General features: G+C 52.4%; 1 protein-coding gene and 1 long non-coding RNA gene across 2 annotated transcripts in view; one reads left to right on the top strand and one right to left on the bottom strand.

Moving 5' to 3' along the window:
• Window positions 1–53: 53 nt before the first annotated feature.
• LOC110743703 lies at window positions 54–18674 on the bottom strand. Its single transcript, XR_002523122.2, has 3 exons — window positions 18034–18674; window positions 17174–17753; window positions 54–887 (listed from the first exon to the last, which is right to left on the bottom strand). It is a non-coding gene; the product is annotated as an uncharacterized LOC110743703 (long non-coding RNA).
• The window catches only part of CCDC33 (coiled-coil domain containing 33), a 120539-nt gene continuing 106341 nt past the window's right edge, over window positions 6066–20263 (top strand). Inside the window, 2 exon segments of the mRNA XM_031668480.1 lie at window positions 6066–7009; window positions 7928–8263. Coding sequence (XP_031524340.1) covers window positions 6700–7009; window positions 7928–8263 — 646 coding nt within the window. The 5' untranslated portion in view covers window positions 6066–6699.

Here is a 20263-nt window from a genome sequence, read left to right as displayed (position 1 = left end):
GGAGAATGCTTGAGCCTGGAAGGTGGAGGTTACAGTGAGCCAAGACTGCTCCACTGCACGCCAGTCTGGGCGAGAGTGAGACCCTGTCTCAAAAAAAAAAAAAAGAAAAGAAATGCAGAAAGTCTCACGCCTACCTTGTTTGATCGTAGGCCAGACCTCCACTCCAGAGTCCTACCCATGCCCACACCCAGAAGGAAGAAATGCATGCTCAGAGAGGCCAGGAAGAAATCCAGACAGACAGGCCTTGCTGGGTGTCCCCACTCGGTCTATTACATTACATCATTGTCATTATTGACCAATCATATCGCTACACAGCTGTCCATATGTCCTTGAAACTCAGCATAAAAATGGACAATTTTCCCTGTATCTCTGGGTCCTCATTCGGAAAGCTCCTGTGTACGCCTCTCCTCCTATTCACCTGCCTCTTGTTGGTGATTTCCAGCCAACCTTCAGAGGGCGATGGGGAAGGTTTCCCCTGGCTGCTGCAGGCCCTTCCGTGCTCGGGGCTCCAGTTTTCCCATCTGTGCGATGGAGGGGGACTGGCTGCCATCCTTCCCTTTGCTGGTCTGAGCCTGTGATCCTGTCACCCTGTGGGCCTCTGGCACTGTGGACTTGAAGGGAGTGGAAGGTGGGCCTGGGGTGACGTTCCCCTGCAGGGGAAGAGAGGCTGCTGTTGGGGGCTGGGTGCTGAAGGTCCAGGATGGAGCAGTGATGATCGCATGATCGCATTGGACCAGGAATCAGGAGACCCAAGTTCTGTCCCTTCACTACTCACCTGCTCTCTCTGCACCTCGGATTCTGCGCCTGTGGAAGGGGATGAGTCTCAGCCCCAGGTCCTTGGCTCCAGAGAACTCACGGACTCCCTGCTTGCCAGGATTCAGCTCTGCCTGGAGGAAGGAAGTAAAGTGTGGGTGGGGAGGGAGTTGGAGGTGGGTCATTGAAGATAGGGGTCTCAGAGCCCTCAGGGGCCGTGGGGGTGTGTCAGCGGGGGAGGTTGAAAGGAGCCATTGTGGGAAGCAGGAAGGGCGCCCTCTGGGGTGGGCTAATTATAGGCCCTGGCTCTTCCAAACAAAGCCAGCGGCCTCTGAGTGGCCATTCTTTTGGGGAAGAAAGAAGACTGGAGGGCCCCATTAAAGTCTTTCACGCTGGAACTTTGGAAGGTGGCTTGGAAGTTCACCTCCCAAGGCTGCTCCCTTCCTGCCTTCCTCCCCTCACCCCAGCCAACATACCCTACTCCTTCTTGACTCCCTCTGGGGAACCAGGCCCTGCCCCCCAGAGACAGTCTCACCTGGAGTTTCAACTTTTTGAAAACTGTGGGAGGCTGAATCAGGGAGGCAGCTGGGAGTAGAGAGAACCTGGGAAGGGAGGAGGGATCTGGTGCTGCCCTGTGGCCCTGGGATCAGTTTCTCCATCTGTAAAATGGGCGTGCCAGCCAGCTATGACTTGCTGAAATTCATTGAAGTTTCTAGATTTCTACATAGAACTGAGGCCAGACCCAGAGATGCCTGAGCATCAGGGTTTCTGCCTCCTGTCTTGCCTCTTACCCTCCAACACAGCTACCCTCCCTCCTCACCAGCTGCTTGCCCACTGAGGCTCCAGGTTGCAACTCTGAGTCCAAGTTTGACTCAAAAGCCCAAAATGGTCTTTGCTTGTCACAGATGGAATCCAAATGAAATAGCCAAAAGAACTCTTATTCCTTTCTGCATAAGTAGAAGCTGGGTTGGATTTCTTCATCAATTTATTCATTCATGCATTCATTCATTTATTCACCCATAATGCTTTAACCATTTCCTAGGCACCTATCCCTCACCCAGCCTGGGCACACAAACATGATTCCTGAAACAACATTCAGGGCATTGAATGATGACTTGTGTGGGCAAGTCATCATTTGAGACAGGAGAAGAAAATGCAAAATGGGGTGGAGGAGGGAGTCACTAACCCGGGTCACAGGGGAGGAGGCTTTTAGCCAGTCTGCAGGATGAATAGGGCTGCATCGGGTGCAGCTGGACAGTTTGGGCAGTGGAAATCACACCAGCAAGGGTAGGGAGGTAAGAAAAGGCAGACCTGGCCTGGGGCAAAAGGGAACCATCCCCAGGACATTATGTTAAGTGAAATAAGCCACTTGTGAAAAGACAAATACCATAGGATTCCAATTCTATGAAGCCCTGAGTAGTCAAATTCACAGAGACAGAAAGAATGGTGGCTGCCAGGAGCTGGGGGGAGGCGGAAGAGGAAGTTGTTTTTTAATGGGTGTAGAGTTTCAGTTTTGCAAGATGAAAAGAGTTCTGGAGATTGGTTGCACAACAATGTAAATGTATTTAACACCACTGAGCTGCACATTTCAAAGTGGTTAGGACGGTAAAGTTTATGTGTATTTGAGTACAATTTTTTTTAAAAAAAGTAACACACATCAAAAAAAGTAAGCCTTCGCCAGAAAGAATGGGGAGGGGAGGCAAGAAATAGGAGTGGGTGTGGACTTTAGGTGGTGGAGGATCCTAAAAACTTGCTAAGGCCAACAGAGCCACCTCGGATTCTTTGTAGAAAGTCGGAGGGAGGTTAGCTGGGCATGGTGGCGCGTGCCTGTAATCCCAGCTACTCACGAAGGCTGAGGGAAAAGAATCGCTTGAACCCAGGAGGCGGAGGCTGCAGTGAGCTGAGATCCCACCACTGCACTCCAGCCTGGGCAACAAGAGCGAAACTTGGTCTGAAAGAAAGAGAGAAAGAGAGAAAGAGAGAGAGAGAGAGAGAGAGAGAGAAAGCAAGCAAGCAAGCAGGGACGGAGGGAGGAAAGGAGAGAAAGAAAGAAAGAAAGAAAGAAAGAAAGAAAGAAAGAAAGAAAGAAAGAAAGAAAGAAAGAAAGAAAAGAAAGAAAGAAAGAAAGAAAGAAAGAAAGAAAGAAAGAAAGAAAGAAAGAAAGAAAGAAAGAAAGAGAGAGAAAGAGAGAAAGAAAGAGAGAGAGAGAAAGAAAGAAAGAAAAAGAAAGAAAGAAAGAAAAAGAAAGAAAGAAAGAAAGAAAGAAAGCAGAAAGAAAAGAAAGAAAGAAAGAAAGAAAGAAAGAAAGAAAGAAAGAAAGAAAAGAAAGAAAGAAAGAAAGAAAGAAAAGGAAGGAAGGAAGGAAGGAAGGAAGGAAGGAAGGAAGGAAGGAAGGAAGGAAGGAAGGAAGGAAGGAAAGAAGGAAAGTTAGTTGGAGGGAGGGAAAGAAGGGAGAATGAGGGGTATGAGGGAAGTACTGAAGGGACTTGGGATAAACCGACCGGGAAAACGTGATTCTGAGAATGGGCCCTGCTTGCAGGGGATGGGGCTGGGATACGTATGCGCAAAGTTTGGTCCTAGGGCAGAAGCAACTGGACTCCTATCTTGTAACATCTCTGCGGGTCACTTCAAATATGCAAGGGAAGGGAGCTGCTTTTACTGAGTCACTAAGCTCCAAGACCTCAGACGTGGCAGAGGCAAACCACCACCTCCAGACCCACGATGGCTGGCCATGCCCAGCCGCTGAGGCAAAGGTTTCCAGGTAGCCTCTGCCACCTACCCTCTCCCCAAAATGGCCATACTGTGGTCTTTCCTGACATGAATTACAGAATTTCAGACTATCAGAGCTGAGAGATGACTTACCTGCCCCACTATCCCAATCATAAAGATGGGCACACTGACACCCAAACAGAAGGGATCTGCTGAATTTCACTTACAAGTCAGGCGGCTAGAACTCTTTGCCTCAGCTTCTCCCTGGGGGATCTGAAGAAACTGAAATTTAATCATTGCAGAGGAAGCCTGCTATATACATTGGGACCCGTAGCTGGGCTGGCCAATACCACTTTTTTTTTTTTTTTTTGAGACAGAGTTTCACTCTTGTTGCTCAGGCTGGAGTGCAATGGTACAATCTTGGCTCACTGCAACCTCTGCCTCCCAGGTTCAAGTGATTTTCCTGCCTCAGCCTCCCAAGTAGCTGGGATTACAGGCATGCACCACCACACCTGGCTAACTTTTTGTATTTAGTAGAGATGGGCTTTCACCATGTTGGTCAGGCTGGTCTTGAACTCCTGACCTCAGGTGATCCATCTGCCTCGGCCTCCCAAAGTGCTGGGATTGCAGACGTGAGCCACCACACCTGGCCAATACCACTTTTAGACTTGGTATCTTTTACTTTATGAAAGTGACACATTTCAGTCAATGTAACTTCAAGTGAGATTTTTTTTGAATGAAATCTATGCTGTCTATAAATGTTCTCTTTAGACTCAGAACTCTACTACAGTTTTAGGGTACAGAATTCCCTAGTTCCCTAATATAATACATTTAAATCTTTGAGCCAGTCCCAGGACATGTTTAGTAGGGATAAGTGTAGATAGAATTCTGAGGTTCAGATCTCAACACTTACTCATGAGCCATGTGATCTTGGATGAGTTTCCTGACATTCTCTCAGCCTTGAATTCTTCATTTGTAAAAGGGGGAATAATTATATCAACTCACAGAGCCATGTAGAGTGCCTGGTATCCAGTGGCTGCTCAACAAAGACTGCCATTAATAATGAGGCTGATGATGATGATATTGGGTAATGATGATGGTGATGGAGGTGATGATGGTGATGCTGGTGATGCTGCTGCTGCTGGCAGTGATGGTGGTGACTGTGATGATGGCAGTTATAGTGATGGTGGTGGTGACAGTAGTGGTGGTGGCGACGGCGGATGGTGGCGTGGCGATTAACGGCGACGACAGTGATTTAGCGGTGATGATGGCGATCAGGCGGTGGCGGTGAAAGATGACGGCGACGGTGATGAATGGCGGCGATGGTGGTGATTTATGATGGCGGCAATGGCGGCGATGGTATGACAACGGCGGATTTGCGAAATGTGGCGACATGAGATGCGGTGGCGACGACGGCGATCATGGCGGTGGTGGCGATTTATGACAGATGATGGCGACGATTTATGACCAGGCAGTGGCGGCGACAGATTGGCGGCGGATGATTATGACGGCGGCGGTATATCAACGGCGACAGATACGGCGACGACAGCGGATCAGCATCGTGCGGCGATTAAAGATGCGGCAGTGATGATTTATGGATCTGGTGGCGGCGGCGGCGGACAGATATGGCGGCGGACTTTATGACGGCGGTGACCGTGGTGGTGACAGCAGTGAAGGGATTTGCAGGATGGATGGTGGACAGATCTCAGGTGGTGGTGACAGTGGTGGATGGTGGATGGTGGATGGATGGTGGATGGATGGTGGATGGATCAGGGATGGATGAGGGAGGGATGGATGGTGGATCAGTGGATGGAAGGACAGGATGGATGGAACTGTGGTGGTGGTGACAGCAGTGGTGATGGCGGATGGTGGAAGATGGAAGGATCAGGATGGATGGTGGTGGATGGATGGACTGTGGATGAAGGAAGGATGAAGGATGGTGGAATGGATGATGGATGGATCAGTGGATGGTGGATGGATGGATGGATGGCGACTGTGGTGGTGGTGACAGTAGTGGTGGTGATGGTGATGGTGATGGTGGTGGTGACTGTGGTGGAGGTGACAGTAGTGGTGATGGTGATGGTGGTGGTGGTGATGATGGTGATGGTGACTGTGGTGGTGGTGACAGTAGTGGTGATGGTGATGGTGGTGGTGGTGATGGTAGAGATAGTTCTTACTGAGGGGAGTCCTGAATCTCCCCTCTCCCATCGGGTAACACCAAGACCCAGAGTCGGGGAGAATGGATTCCAGCCTGACAACTCTTTGGTGTAAGAGGCCCTGGGGCTGTCTGCAAAGTGAAGCTGTGCCTCACATTGTAAGTCTTGATTAATAAGGTAAACTAGGCCGGGTGCAGTGGCTCATGCCTGTAATCCTAACACTTTGAGAGACCAAGACAGGCGGATCACTTGAGGTCAGGAGTTCGAGATCAGCCTGCCCAACATGGTGAAACCCTGTCTCTACTAAACATACAAAAATTAGCCGAGCATGGTGGTACATGCCTGTAGTCCCAGCTACTTGGGAGGCTAACGCAGGAGAATGGCGTGAACCCGGGAGGCAGAGGTTGCAACGAGCCAAGATCCTGCCACTGCACTCCAGCCTGGGTGACAGAGTGAGACTCCATCTCAAAAAAAAAAAAGAAGGTAAACTAAGGGTTTGCTCCCTGAGAATAGACACTGTCTCCCTTCCCTTGAGATCTCCCCACACCCCAAGCCAAGAACTCTTGAGAAAGAATAGGCACATGAACAGGTTCTCCCAGAATGGGAAGTTCTGGATACCACATACCCATGTGCTCCCCACACCAGAATCTTCATCCTTGACCCTGCTCTAATTTTTTCCACGGAACTTAACATCTTCTAGCATACATTATAATTTTCTATATTTAATGTTTATTTTTGTCTGTCTCTACCCACCTGCCCCTAGAAGATAAGCTTCAGAGGGCTGGAGTTATTGTTTGGTTCACTGCTGGATTTCAAATGCCTAAAATAGTGTCTGGCACATAGTAGGTGTTCAAGAAATATTTGTTGAAGGAACAAATGCTAAAAGGAAGGGATCGATGGAACAAAACTTGCCTGGGTCAGGCCCAGCTTCCTGCCTTGTTACCTGGTTTCTCCTCAAACAAACAGAGGTGGGTGGGGAGTGGCCCTGAGCACCCAGCCTGCAGGCTTTCAGACTGGGTCCAGGCTGGGCTGTGGGTGAGAGGCTGCAGTGCTCAGCCTGGCAGTTGGTCTCTCAGTGGCCATGGCATTCAGGGGACCTGAACCCTGGGTCTCTGCATCCCTGCTGAGCCAGAGGCTGAAGGCCGAGGAGAAGACGCTAGATCTGGAGTTCGAAGTTTTGAGCGTGGGGTTTAATGAGGGGGGTAGATACGCCCTGAGACTGTCAGCAGAGAACCCCCTGCAAGTGGGCTCTGGGGCTGGGGTGCAGTTGCAAGTGAATGATGGGGACCCCTTCCCTGCCTGCTCTGCTGTCACTGATGTCATTGAGCAGCAGGAGCCTGGCCAGAGCCTCACCCTCACTAGGAGCAAGTTTATCTTTACTTTGCCCAAAGGTATGAAGTAGGGATGGGGTTTGGGGGAGAGAAAGACCCTGGAACTCCTGCCTGAGCCCCTCTCTGGGACCCCAGAGAGCCTCAGGAGAACTGGGAGGGGCAGGATCGGAGCTCCAGACTGCATCCCAAAGCTCTGCCGGTGTGACCTTGGGCAAATTCTGGGCCTCTGTGGCCCGCGCCTCCTTCAGTGCGGCGTGGGGACACTGGTGCCCGTCACACAAGGTCAGGTGAGAAGGAAATAGAAGGGCAGATGAGAGATGGCTTTGTAAATGTAAAAGTGCTGAGCACACAGCGGGTTTGGGATCCAGTCCTGGGCAGTGGACATTGCACCGAGTAATGTTACACTCAGCTCCGTGTGCCTGACCCTGAGCCCCACTTGATTGTGGGTATGTGGGGGTAGACAGAAATGAGGAGACCTGGGACCTGCCTTCTGTAACTTCCAGAGCAGGTGGAGAGGAAGGAACTCCAAGCAGAGAAGAGTAAAGTGAGCTGGAATGAGAAGGAAATCCATGCCTAGACTGTGAGGCCACCCCGGCAGGCTGCCTGGAGGAGGAGGGATGTGAGGGAATGGGGAAACAAAGTCCCAGACTTTAAATGGCCATATATCAGGGGCAGGCTGAACTCTTCCCCAGTCTAGGAGTCCAGGGTGGTGGCAGGACCTACGATCATCCCACAGGCTAAGCCCTCCCTTCCTCACCCCTGCCCGGTGGGCTTGGATTGGGCATCAGCAAAGGGAGGCAGCCATGGGTGGGGCCTAGGAGGGAGTCGCCTACTAGGGAAATCTTAGCCAAGACTGCTTGGCTTTGACTCAAAGGCTGGGCAGCCCAGGTTTCCTCAGGGCCCTGCCTGTCCTCCTGGTCTCCTGGCACATGCAGAGAAACCTGAGACCATCTCAGAGCCCCGTCTTCCCTCATCCAGGTTTCTGCAAGAATGATGGGCAGCACGATGCTCAGCTGCGTGTGGAGGCACTGAGGCTGGACGAACCCTCGGGACGGGCAGCCCAACGGGTGGGTGAGGCCATCTTCCCCATCTACCCGAGGCCGGACCAACCTCGCATGAACCCGAAGGCTCAGGATCACGAGGACCTGTACCGCTACCGTGGCAACCTGGCTCTGCTCCGGGCTAGCACAGACCCCACAGCCCGACACTGTGGGAGCCTGGCCTACAGTGTGACCTTCCACGTCCACCGGGACCCTCAGCCTCCAATCTCAGACAGCCCTCCTGGGGCTGGCCTGCCAGAACTGATGTCGCCATGCCCAGAGCCCCAGCTCCCCAGGCTAAAGGTGGGTGCTTCCTGGGTCCCAGTTCAGGTTGTGGGCTTACCGGGCATAAGACCCAGCCTTCCTGATAAGCCAGGCTACCCCCTGTCCTGAGCTGAGCAGAGCAGCAGAGCTCCCAAAGCTGCCACGTTCAGTCTGGGGAATGTGCAGTCTGAGGATGGACACAGGAGTCCCAATTTGAAGGGACAGACAGAAAATGGGGCAAAGGCCACACAGAGCAGGGAGCCAGCTGAGTGGGGTTTCTTTTGCTCTGTGGGTTAGTGTCCCCTGAGACCCTTGAGTTCCCAACCTCATTCTCACCAGATTTTGTGGGAGGCCCCAAGTAACCAGGGGACAGAAGCCTCCTCTGTATGCCCACCTTCAAGCCCATCCAACATCCACACTGACCAGGAGGGGCTCAACCCCAACCCAGGACCCAGGTGAGAGAGTCTAGTCCTTATCCAAAATATAGGAGGCTTCTCCGCTATGGCCATGTTCTGTGGCCAGACAGCGTGTCTAGTAGGCCTCATGGCCAGCACAGATAGAAGCTGGTAGAGCAAGTAGTAGCCCCTTTGACAGGTGGAGAAATAGCCCAAGGTACGCCTGACTCCATTTAATGTCAACAACATTTCCTGGAGACCTTAGTGTATAATAGTGCACAGAATCCAAAGTGATCAGCACCTAAGCTCAGGGTGTTGCCTGGCTTGAAGACAGTTGGGTATAGTGAGGGTATCGTCTATGGTCCTGTAGGGCATGGCTGGCAGGAGAGTTCTAGTGAGGGAGTGTGCACATCAGATTTTGGTGCCTAGGAATGGCTTCTTGAAAGAGGGGTGATTTGAGGTGAATCTTCCCATTCATTCCTTCATTTACCCTTTTATCCATTCATTCATCCATCAAACATTTGTTAAATGCCAACTCTCTGACTGCATGCTAGGTGGGTAAGACTTAGGGATCGCAATCCCGGGCTTTGGGGAGGGTATTCCAGGAGGAGGGACCACAATACACTGGCTAAGGAGAAGGGAGAGGTTTGGTTGGCAGTAGAGGATGAGCTGAGGTTGGAGCCAGAATTTGACAACCAAAGGTGCTTGGCCCACCTGCGGTGCCTCTCTCCCTACAGTGCATTGGTCTGGTGCTGAAGTGGAGCCCAGGTGGTGGACTGTCAGGCTGGGAGAAGGCCTGGGGATGGGAGAAAGTGGAGGGAGTTGAGGACATCAGGAAGAGAGAGGTGATGTTCATTTTAGGAGGCAGTGGGGAACACCAGAGGGGTTTGTGCAGGGTTTATGCGGGAGAAAGACCAGATCTGAGCTGTGGTTTAGGCCAAGCAATAGGGCAGCATGTACCAGGATAACTACAAGGATGACCAGGGACCCAGGGACCCAGAGACCCAGGGACCAGCTTCTCTTGCCCAGTCACTCAGCCTGTTGACATGGCCCACTGTGGCCTCTGTCCATTAATTCATTCATCAGTCAATCAACGCATACTTTTGACCACTTCCTGCACACCCAGCTCTGTGCTGGGTGCTGAGCTTGTAAAATGAGATGCATGTCACTTCCATTCTTAGGTGACATTCTGTTCCCTTAGACTGCAAGCTCCCTGACTTCAGGACCTGGTGTCCTACAGTTTGTCACAGGACTAGGTATGCAAAAGCTGTGAACTCAGGAGAAGCTGTCCCCTGGTCTCTAGGTCCCAGAATGCCCTGGTCGCCTGAGCCACAAGCCACGTGGACAATGCTCTTCAAGCTGCAGTTCTGAATGTGTGCGAGGGAGGGGAAAGGGGATTGGCGAGATGGCTGAGTCGAACTCAGCAGCTCTAATTTCTGTTATTTAAAGCCATCATCTCCCCGCCATGCTCCCTTTTAAAGTGTCAGATGTCTGCTTCTGCCAAGACAAGAAAATGGCTTTCAAGGGAGAGGAAAATAGCTTCCCTGGGGGAGAGTCGGGGGAAAGTCAGCGATCATAACCCTGACGACAGGGCCAGGAAGCACAAGGGAGCAGACAATGAAGATGGGTCCTTCAGAGAATACAGGGGCTGTTTTAGCTGCAGATAACTCGCTCTAGCAGTTCAGGCTAAGGAAGGCAGGCACCTTTCTGGTGCTGCTACTTGGAGGCTCAAAGGCGTGGCCAGAAGGACAGCAGCAAGAGCGGGCTGTCAGCGAGCAATATTCAGATCAAAGCTAGGGATGGATTTCTGGCTCCAGATGCAAATGTCTAGGCTCAAGATCACTTCTTCCAGGAAGCCTTCCCAGCATTGATTTTATCCCTCCCGGGTTATCCTCAGTCCTGACTATGATCAGGCATTTCAACAATTGAATCTATTCAATTCAGAACTTGATTGCGGGCTCACAAGTTGTTCTCCAGTTTGTGTAGTGTGTGGCACTGTTTTGTTTTGTTTTCCCCACCAGAACTGATGATGGTCACGGTGGGGCAGTGGAGCAGGGGCTGGAGAGCAGGGTGAGCAGGAATGCAATGATCGAGATGATCTAGAATGAGAAGGAAGTAGAAGACAAGGCTCAGTGTGAGACCAGGGTCAGGGCTCTGTGCAAACTTCCACTACTGGCTTTGAATCAGAATCATTTTGCTTCTGAGCCACGGCCCACGGGTGGCACAGCCTTAAATGGACCTGCCAATGCTGGTCACAGCATGCTCTAGTCCTGGAGACTCAGGAACTAAAACGATCAATTCCCCCTGAGCAATAAAATTAGGGACAGTGAACACCTTCCCTTCTCCAGTCCCCGAGCTTCCTCCTCTGTGTAGGTGGGAAGGTGATGGTGGGAGGGACTATCCTCCACAAATACTTCCAGCATGCACAATCACAGGCTCCAAGATAGAGGCCACTCCCTGAGTCCTTGACCCAAGAATGGGGGTACTGGGAGCATGCAGGCAGGTGCTGCAGAGGGAGTTTACCCACCTGGAGGGCTATTTCCAGGTTCCTGCCAGCCACAGCACCAGCCCTTCCCAGAGGCGCAGGGTGCTTCCTTTCTGGGTAGAGCTCCACTAGACTCATCCCACCCACCCCCAGCGCTGCCTCCTGTCGCCTCTTGGCAGGTTTGAGACTGTAGAGCTATGCTACTCCAGCTCCCAGAGCCTCTCCTTCCCCTGGGTAAGGGGCAGTTTATCAGACCAGAATGAAGGTGGCCTGTTGGGTGCTGGGCAGAGCACCCTGGGGTGAGGAAAGCAGGAAGGCGCAGCCCAAAGCCGGCAAAAAGGCCATCAGATGTGACTCGGCTGGACATTTTTAGGGGAAAATGATGCCTCTTGGAGGGACTGGGAAGGGCAGAGGAGACCACAACAGCTGTGGGCCTGGAGCTGGGCTCTCAGGGGTCACAAACCCTCCTGGTACCTCACTGCCCTCTCCAAGAGATCTCTGAAAGTCTACTGACAATCTCCCACTGGCAGAGCTGTTCAAGAGGGAAACTTTGGAAATTCCCAGGGATGAAATTTCTGGAAACACAAATTTTAAGTTTCCTTGCTTGTAGCTCTGGGAGCCACCCTGGGGGCTCCGTCGCTAGAAGGCCGGGAACTCCCTCCCACACATCTCTGAGCTCTGGAAGGAGAAGGAGGGGTGCGGTGGGCTCCCTCCCCCAGCATTTACCTCTTCCCAACAATCGCAGTTTTGTTTCATAGAAACGATTTCGTTTCCCAGGAGCCTTTTAAATGACAAGCTTTCAAGGGTTTTTTTTTTACTTTTTTTTTTCTTTCTTTCTTTCTTTTTTTTTTAATTCCTTCCGTTTAAAACACCTTTTCTTCCCCCTGGAGGGGAAAAAAGGAGAAAAGCTAATAAAGCAATCACCAAATGCCGAGCACCTGGCTCTAAGCCTGTGGATTCTGATTGTGAATTTGGCACCCACTGGCTAGGGGGCTTTCATTAAGGAGAAGTGGAGGAGAAAGGAGAGCGGCCACGGAGCTGTTGTGAACGGCTTGCCTAGCATCCCCTAGGCCACCCCTAACCCCATCCGAACCCACCCCCCCCACCCCTGCCTCCTGTGTGTCTCTGGTCCCAGTTCTAGTTGGAGCTCCAGGCCGGCGCTCTCCCAGCCCCAGGCATCCTCTTGCCTTTAAGGCACTCAGTCCTCACTCCCCCCACCCCCGTGGCCTGCTTTTAAATTCATTATGCCTTTTATTGCTCGCAATTGCGTACACTATTTCTATTGCCCTGGAGACTGGAATGGTTCAAGCGCGGAGAGGCACACGATGTGGATTTCATTAACTTTACTCTTTACTGCCCGTTTAATCTCAGGGGTGCGGCGCGGGGGTGTAAATGGGGGCTGGCACGGCTGGAGAACCGGGCACCGTTCATGCCCCGTCCCCTCAGTGCTGGACCCTCGGGTTAGCTGGTTTTCCCCCTCTTGTGAAGCCTCCCCTTGTGCCGTTCCCTCTGCTCTCCTGGTGAGGGGAATTGTCACTGGCCCATTTCACAGGTGGGGAAAGTGAGGCTCTACAATGCGATGCTTGGGTTGCTACCAACAAAATGGTGGGAGGTGGGGAAAGTAAGAACAGGTTAGATCAGGACTGCCAGCCCCCTCCCAGGCTGATATCCCAGCCCTTGGGCACTGGGCTTCCCCCTCCTCCTCCTTTCCTGCGCTTCACCAAACATAGAGGACTGGAGGCTGGTCAGCTCCTCCTTGCAAATGAGGCAGTTTTATGGGCTTTAGAAAAACACTCCAATTGTTCCCCCAATTACCCTGGAGCGGATTGAATATATTAATCTCTCTCTTAACTCGAGTTAGAGACTCTGCTGCCGCCCCTCCCCCAGCCACCGGCGCCCCTCCACAGGCACGTGCCAGAGATTGACTCCCAGCCCCCACCCTCTGGGCCTTGGCCCCGAACAGGTCAGACCCGTCCAGGCAGCATGCTTCTGCTGAGGCTGTGCCCACTGCCAGCATACACACACACACACACACACACGCAAGCGCACACACACACACACGCAAGCACACACACAGCAGACAGCAGACAGCTGCTTTACATTTCTCCATCAATTTCCATTGATTTTCTCCTCTGCCACTATTTGGAAGAGCCTTTTCCTTGAGTAAACGTGATCATGGGGGCTCCCCCCTTGAGTAGGAGGTGGGAGGGGGACTGCAGGCAGCTCCCCCTTCTCCTCCTTTGACAACTGCCTCCAGCTTAAACACACTCTGCCCCAGGCAGCTGAGCCCCGTTAAAAGCTACCTGAGGTTTCCCTTTGTAGCTCGATTTTCTTTTATTTCAGGGGAACAAAGGCACTGTCACGGCGTTCTCAGAGAATGCTGTCACCCACGCAGGGAGGGGTGCAGACCAGCACCATGGCAGAGAAAGAGGTGGGGCAGACGGGTGCTGGCCCTGGGGAGGCTGTGGTAGGGGAGAACTTCCAGCCCCCACTTCACCCCTGCACCCCTCCACCCTGTCAGGGAGAGAGGCCAGGGGCTAAATATATCATGACCACCCTGCAGGCAGCCTGCTGGCTCCCCTTCCTCCTCTGGGTGCACTGAAACACTCTTGTTCATGGGGTCCCTGAAGGAGAGCCCAGAGGTCCTGGGCAGCATGGATGAGACTCAAAAATGCACAGTTTGAGGGAGTCCCATATTTGTGTCCTTGCCCAAGCCTGTCCCTCCACCCCTGTGCTTCCAGATTTCCATGTCATCTATATATGCTTTTGGGGTCCTAACAGGGCCCATGCCTGGAACTCAGCAGGGTAGGGGATGGGAGAGATTTGGGATTCAGCTAGCTTAGGGTGAGAGGCAGATGCATGGAAGTCAGGAGGACCTGGATGCCGACTGGGCTCTGGCACTGACTTAGTAGCTTTTGACCTGGTGCAGGTTATATAACTTCCCTCATCCTCCACTTCCACATCTGTAAAATGGGAGAGAGCAATTTCTGTGCCCTTGATTGCTGGCAAGATGAAATGAGTTAGTGTACAGTTAGCCGTGCCCTGCAGTAAGTGGTTAATAAATTCGCGCTGTTCTAGTAATGACTTGGGATGTCTGTATTGCACAGAGGATGTGTCTGGGCCTCAGTTTCTGTACCTAGAAAATAGGGTTGTTCTTTCTTGCCCAGCCAGTATCCCAAGGGAGGGGTGTTAGGAGCTCGTGAGTCTCACTGTGTCTGGGCCCAGATTCCAGCTTGCGGGGTGGAGAAGGCCAGCCCAGCCTGGGTGCTAGTCTGGGAAGAGCCTCCATTAGCAGATTGTTGTAACCGAACACACCAGATGGCCCTGCTGTCCTCCCTCATCTCTGCCTTTCCTCACCCCAGCCAGGGACTGACATTGACTCACACCTCCTGGAAGCGTGTGTGTGTGTGTGTGTGTGTGTGTGTGTGTGTGTGAGAGAGAGAGAGAGAGAGAGAGAGATGTAGGGGAGATGGTTTGGAAGGGGGTGCCTGCTTCTGATATGTCTTCCCAGCCAGACCAATCCCAGCCCCACTGAGCAGCTCATGAGCTCCAGGGAAGGGAAATGTGGTGGCCTTCTCATCTCCAGAAATTATCTTCACAGTGAAGTAAACGGGGATAAGATGCAGGAAAACCCAGTGACAGTGGCCTTTTCTCGACCTTACACCCATTGAAAGTGGATGTGCCCCCAACTCCTGAACACCCTCCACCCATCCCCAACTCCATCCACCCTCATGGATGCTGACACACACAAGGACACATATGCATGCACACATATGTGAGTATACACAGACCTCCAGCATCCTTAACATGCAGAGACCCCCCCACCCCGCCCCCTGCCCCCATCCAATGATAGATTCATACGGAGACACCAGTGGGCCTGCCTGGGAAGCGCACATCCTCCCACACACAGACTCACACCTCCCTGGATCTCCTGCATCTCCCTGGTTCCATCTCTGTACGACACCCCCAAGTGCAGCACCAGATGAGAAAGGGACTTGGGGACATGGCATATGTGATATATGAGGTGAGATTAAAACCCTGTGTGAAACCCGTCTTTAATATACCTCTAACAGTGGATTAGGGTGGGGAGCAGCAGGGCAGGAAGGCTGACAGTACCCAGTGAGGTCCCCCTGGCCCTGGTGAGGGGTGTGGCTGTCAGGCCAGCCCAGTCACCCCCAGCCTGGGTCCTGGGCTGGTTCTGCAGAGTCCTGGGGTCAGGAGCAGCTGAGGCCAGCAGATACCAGCTCCCTTCCCAGGGTAGATGGAGAATGCGTGTGGGATGTCCTTCCTCCATCTGGACCTGACAGCCTACCCTGGGCTCCAAAGGCCCAACCTCCCTCAGCCTGAGCTGATGATCATTCATTCATTCATTCATTCATTCATTCATTCACTTTCCCAAGCAGTCAACTGGGTTGCTGTATGTCTAGCCCTCAGGGAGCTGCCAGGCTGGGCAGGGAGAGGAAACAGGAGGAGTTGAGGAACCATCACTTTCCAAGCCGATTGTGGAGGAAGTGGTGGGCATGAGCTGGGTGGTCGTCAAGGACTCAGTCTGTTGGAGGAAGACAGTTCTGCTGGCAGTCAGAAGACTTTGTTTAGAACCTCATTTCCCAGTTGCATATGAGCAGTCATGACTTGGAGCAAGTCCCTAACCTCCCTGGGCCTCAAATTCCTCATATGTATGATGGACCTACTAACAAGGAAGTTATGAGGCTCAAGTGAGGAAGAGGTTGGGAAATTGCGTGGTGCTATCAACCCACCCCACAAATGTCAGGGAGACAGTTGAACCCTGCCTCCATGGTGGGGTGGGATTCCATCAGAGAGTGGGGAGAATGGTTTTCAGGGGTGAGCCGGACATAGCGGCTCACGCCTGTAATCCCAGCACTTTGGGAGGCCGAGGTCGGTGGATCACGAGGTCAGGAGTTCAAGACCAGCCTGACCAACATGGTGAAACCCCATCTCTACTAAAACATATAAAAAATAGCCGAGCGTGGTGGCATGCACCTGTAGTCCCAGCTACTCAGGAAGCTGAGGCAGGAGAATCACTTGAACCCAGGAGGCAGAGGTTTCAGTGAGCCAAGATTGTGCCACTGCACTCCAGCCTGGGTGATAGAGCGAGACTCCATCTCAGAAAAAAAAAAAGGTGGAGGACAGTGTAAGCAAAGGCGTGGAAGTATTCGAGGGACAAGCAAGTAGGGGGAAAACAAGAGGTGGAGAGAGCTGGTTCGTAGGATGGGGGTGGTGGGGAGTTGCAGGAGATGCCAAGGGAATGCACAGGAGGTGCCATATCTGAGTACTTCAAGCTCTCTGCTATCCCCTCTGTACCATAGGCTGCTCTGGGCCAGGCTGGCAAAGGTGGAACTTATATCACACTTGGCAGCCTGCAGAGCCCATTGGAGCATCATACTGGTCTTGGGAGGAGAGCAGGGTAACCTTGATAGAGCCCATTTTCTGGAGCAAGAAACTGAGCCCCTAGAGGAGATGAACAGCTTGCCCAAGGCAGACAGTAGCAAGGTCAAGCTGGAATCCAGATCTCCACCATATATTTTGGTCTTTCTGAGCCAGTAGTCAGCACACAGGTGGGAATGACTAACAGCATCCTTTCCTAGGGAGACTCACACTTTGCAAGCTGTTCCTTAGCCCATTTGCAAGCTGTTCCTTAGCCCATGCAGCACTAATGCTGGGCTTTCTGGGCACGTGACAGGATCACGGGGAAGCAGTTTGAGGGAGGATATTTCTTCCTGGTGGCCCCAAATCACACTGAGTCCTGCCAAGACAGGTTACTTGGTATTACGCTGGCCCCAACAATGAGTGCTCGTTTATTGCACTGAATGGTTTGGGAGCAAGGCTGGGGATGGAGTTAGGGCTGTCAATGGCTCAGAGTCCCAGAGCAAACTCCCTGAACAACTGCTGTTGGCTGATGACACTTAGAAAAAACTGTTGCGTAAGTATCCCTGGCCCATAATTAAGTCCTTCCTACCCTATCTGAGAAGTGACAGGGAGTTACAGTCAAGAAGGTCCAGTAGACAAACTTTGGACTCACGCTTGAGTTCAGGTTCCTGGTCTGCCTTGCAGCAGGTGTTCCTAAGCAAATCATTTTACTTCTCTGACTGTTTTCTCATCTGTAAAAGCAGGGGTAATGATGCCTACTTGGCAATGTGGTTGTGACAATTAAATAATATTCTAGCCTCACTGCAGTCCAAGAGGTCTCGGAGGAGAGGGGGCTCCAAAGATTTCCAGAACACACGCAGCCTGGAAGCCATCCTGATTCACAGCCTTGGAGGCGGGGCGTGGGCCACCCATCTCCACCCCATTACCTCTGCAGAGAGGTGTTACTGATTCCTCCATGCAGGAAGCATTTGTTGAACCCTGATTCTATGCCAGGCCTGGCCCCTCAGAGCTCTTGGAAAGACAGGAGCACCACAGGGAGACCACTGCAGTCACTGGGTATAGAAGGTGAAACAGCTGGACCCACCTTGTGGGGCTGAAGGCACAGTGGAGGGGTGGAAAGTATTTGATCAAGGCAGAAAGGCAGCCAGGAGAGTAGTGATGGGCTCTGGTTTCAATCCTGTTCTGCCCCCTCCAGCTGTGGGACTTCACCTCCCTGCACCTCATTTCCTCATCTGTAAAATGAGGATGATAACAACACTCACCAGCAGGACTGTTGAATTCAATGTGTAGTAAATTTAAAGACTATAGCCAATGCTCACAAAATGCTGGCCATTCTCGTGACATCAGATGAATGGCAGCTTGCCAGGTAGGCAAGGGTTGGACGGAAAAGCTTGGATAAAGACCCAGGGGCTGGAGAGACTGTGGCTTCTTTGGGGAACTTGGAAGCTTTCTGGGGAGTCAGTGATTGTGGGGGCAGGTGAGGGGCTGGGCCATGGGGCCCCCACTCCTTACCCCAGCCGGAAGCCTGGTCTTGAGTCACTATTGGGCCAGTGGAGCTCACGGATGGGCATGGGAGCGGGGAGGATGTAGACATTATTTTAATCTTCCTTTTAAAGCATAATTGCTTTTTGTCGGCGGGTGTTCCTGGAGACGCCTCCCCGTGGGATTGCTTTCCAGGCTCCTCTCTTCCAGGAGACAGGCAGGGGCCGGGCCAGCTCCACGCTGCATTAATACGCTGCAAATGCGATTTCATGGCCTCAAATGAGATTAGGGCCAGAGGCTCTGCTCTCTGGTAGAGATGGCGGGCTGTGTGAGCGAGGGTGGCGGGTGCTGAGCAGGGAGGGAGCCCGGGCTGACTTGGCCTGAGTGAGCAGTTTCCTGTAATTGGAGCCCCTCGGACTTGCTGGCGGCGCATCCCTGCTGCAGAACCAACCCTGAGGCCCTGTCCAGTGGGCGAGGTACCCAGGGCTGTCACCCCTACCCCCAGGCTCCCCACAAGCACCTCAATAAGGAGAGTGCTGTGATTAAGGCCACAGTCTCTGCAGCCAGGTGGCCAAGTCTAAAGCTTGCCTCCATTTTCTTGTCTTTAAAATGGGGCAACAGGCCGAGGACAGTGGCTCATATCTGTAATCCCAGCACTTTGGGAGGCCAAGGCAGGCAGATCACTTGAGGTAAGGAGTTCAAGACCAGCCTGGCCAACATGGTGAAACCCAGTCTCTACTAAAAATACAAAAATTAGTCTGGCATAGTGGCAGGCGCCTGTAATCCCAGCTACTTGGGAGACTGAGGCAGGGGAATCACTTGAACTTGGGAAGCAGAGGTTGCAGTGAGCCAAGATCCCACCACTGCACTCCAGCCTAGGTGACAATTGAGACACAGTCTCAAAAAATAGAAATAAAAATAAAATAAAATGGGGACAACAGTAGCACCTACCTCATATGTCATTGTGAGGACTGAGTTAACATCTGTAAAACATACAGAATAGTGCTCACCGTTAGCTATTTTTTTTTGTTTGTTTGTTTGTTTTTTGTTTTTTTTGTTTTTTGTTTTTTTTGAGACGGAGTCTCGCTCTGTCGCCCAGGCTGGAGTGCAGTGGCGCAATCTCGGCTCACTGCAAGCTCCGCCTCCCGGGTTCACGCCATTCTCCTGCCTTAGCCTCCCGTGTAGCTGGGACTACAGGTGCCTGCTACCTCGCCCAGCTAGTTTTTTGTATTTTTTTAGTAGAGACGGGGTTTCACCGTGTTAGCCAGGATGGTCTCGATCTCCTGACCTCGTGATCCGCCCGTCTCGGCCTCCCAAAGTGCTGGGATTACAGGCTTGAGCCACCGTGCCCGGCAACCGTTAGCTATTATTACGAGGTTCCTATACACATCCATGCATGCCCTAGCAAGGGGAGAAGGCACTAGGGGCTTGGACTGTGGAGAGGGAGGGCTTGGGGGAGCAGGCATCACTGTCCCAGGCTGAAGTAGCAGGAAGGAGGAAGACACTTGACACAAATGTCTTCCCTCATTCATATATCAAGCACACACCTGGTGCCAATTCTACGCTGGGCAACATGCTGGGCCCTGGGGACATAGTCCCTGCCCTTCGGGAAGATAGATCCTGTCCCAGAGAAGCCCACAATGGATCATGAGCCAGGGCAGGGGAGGCCCATGGGCTGTGGATCTGATGTCCCTGAGGTGGGGGTGGGGGAAGGTTGCAGTGAATCTTTGTGCAGGTTGTGCACAATTCAACTGTGTCTTGGATTATTCAGGCTGGCTGGGGAAGAGGGATGGCCCAGGCACGTGGAACAGTAAAGGTGAAGGCCTGAAGGCTGGAGAGACCACTGCACCTTCACAGGGACCACAGGCATGTCATGAGGCTGGAGTGTGGGTGTGAGGCTGGGATTGGGTGCAGGGCCTGGGGACAGCAGACCAGGAGGCTGGCAGGGGTCCCCTGCAGTGATGGGGTTCTACTAAGGTGTTTTTTGAAGCAGAGGAGGGCCTTTGTCAGATTTGGAGGTTGGAAGAGTTGGGGTGAGGGGACACAGGTTTGTTGGAAACAGGTTGAGCCTACTGTCCCCACCCCAAGGCCTCTCTGCCCTCTGAGTAGACCCCCCAACCCAACCTTGGCAGGGCACTGCTTCTGCCCCTCCTGATGGAAGGAAATGGCAGGCAGCTTCATTGCTCACGCCTTTATTCAGTCTCTTGTTAAACGAGTTATTGATTTTTCAAAAGAAAAATGCCCAAAAGCCACGTTGCAT

The sequence above is a fragment of the Papio anubis genome, chromosome 7 (genome assembly GCF_008728515.1).
Source record: "Papio anubis isolate 15944 chromosome 7, Panubis1.0, whole genome shotgun sequence".
Lineage (NCBI taxonomy): Eukaryota > Metazoa > Chordata > Mammalia > Primates > Cercopithecidae > Papio > Papio anubis.
The sequence above is the reverse complement of the archived record's forward strand: the minus strand, read 5'-3'. Positions and strand labels throughout refer to the sequence as shown.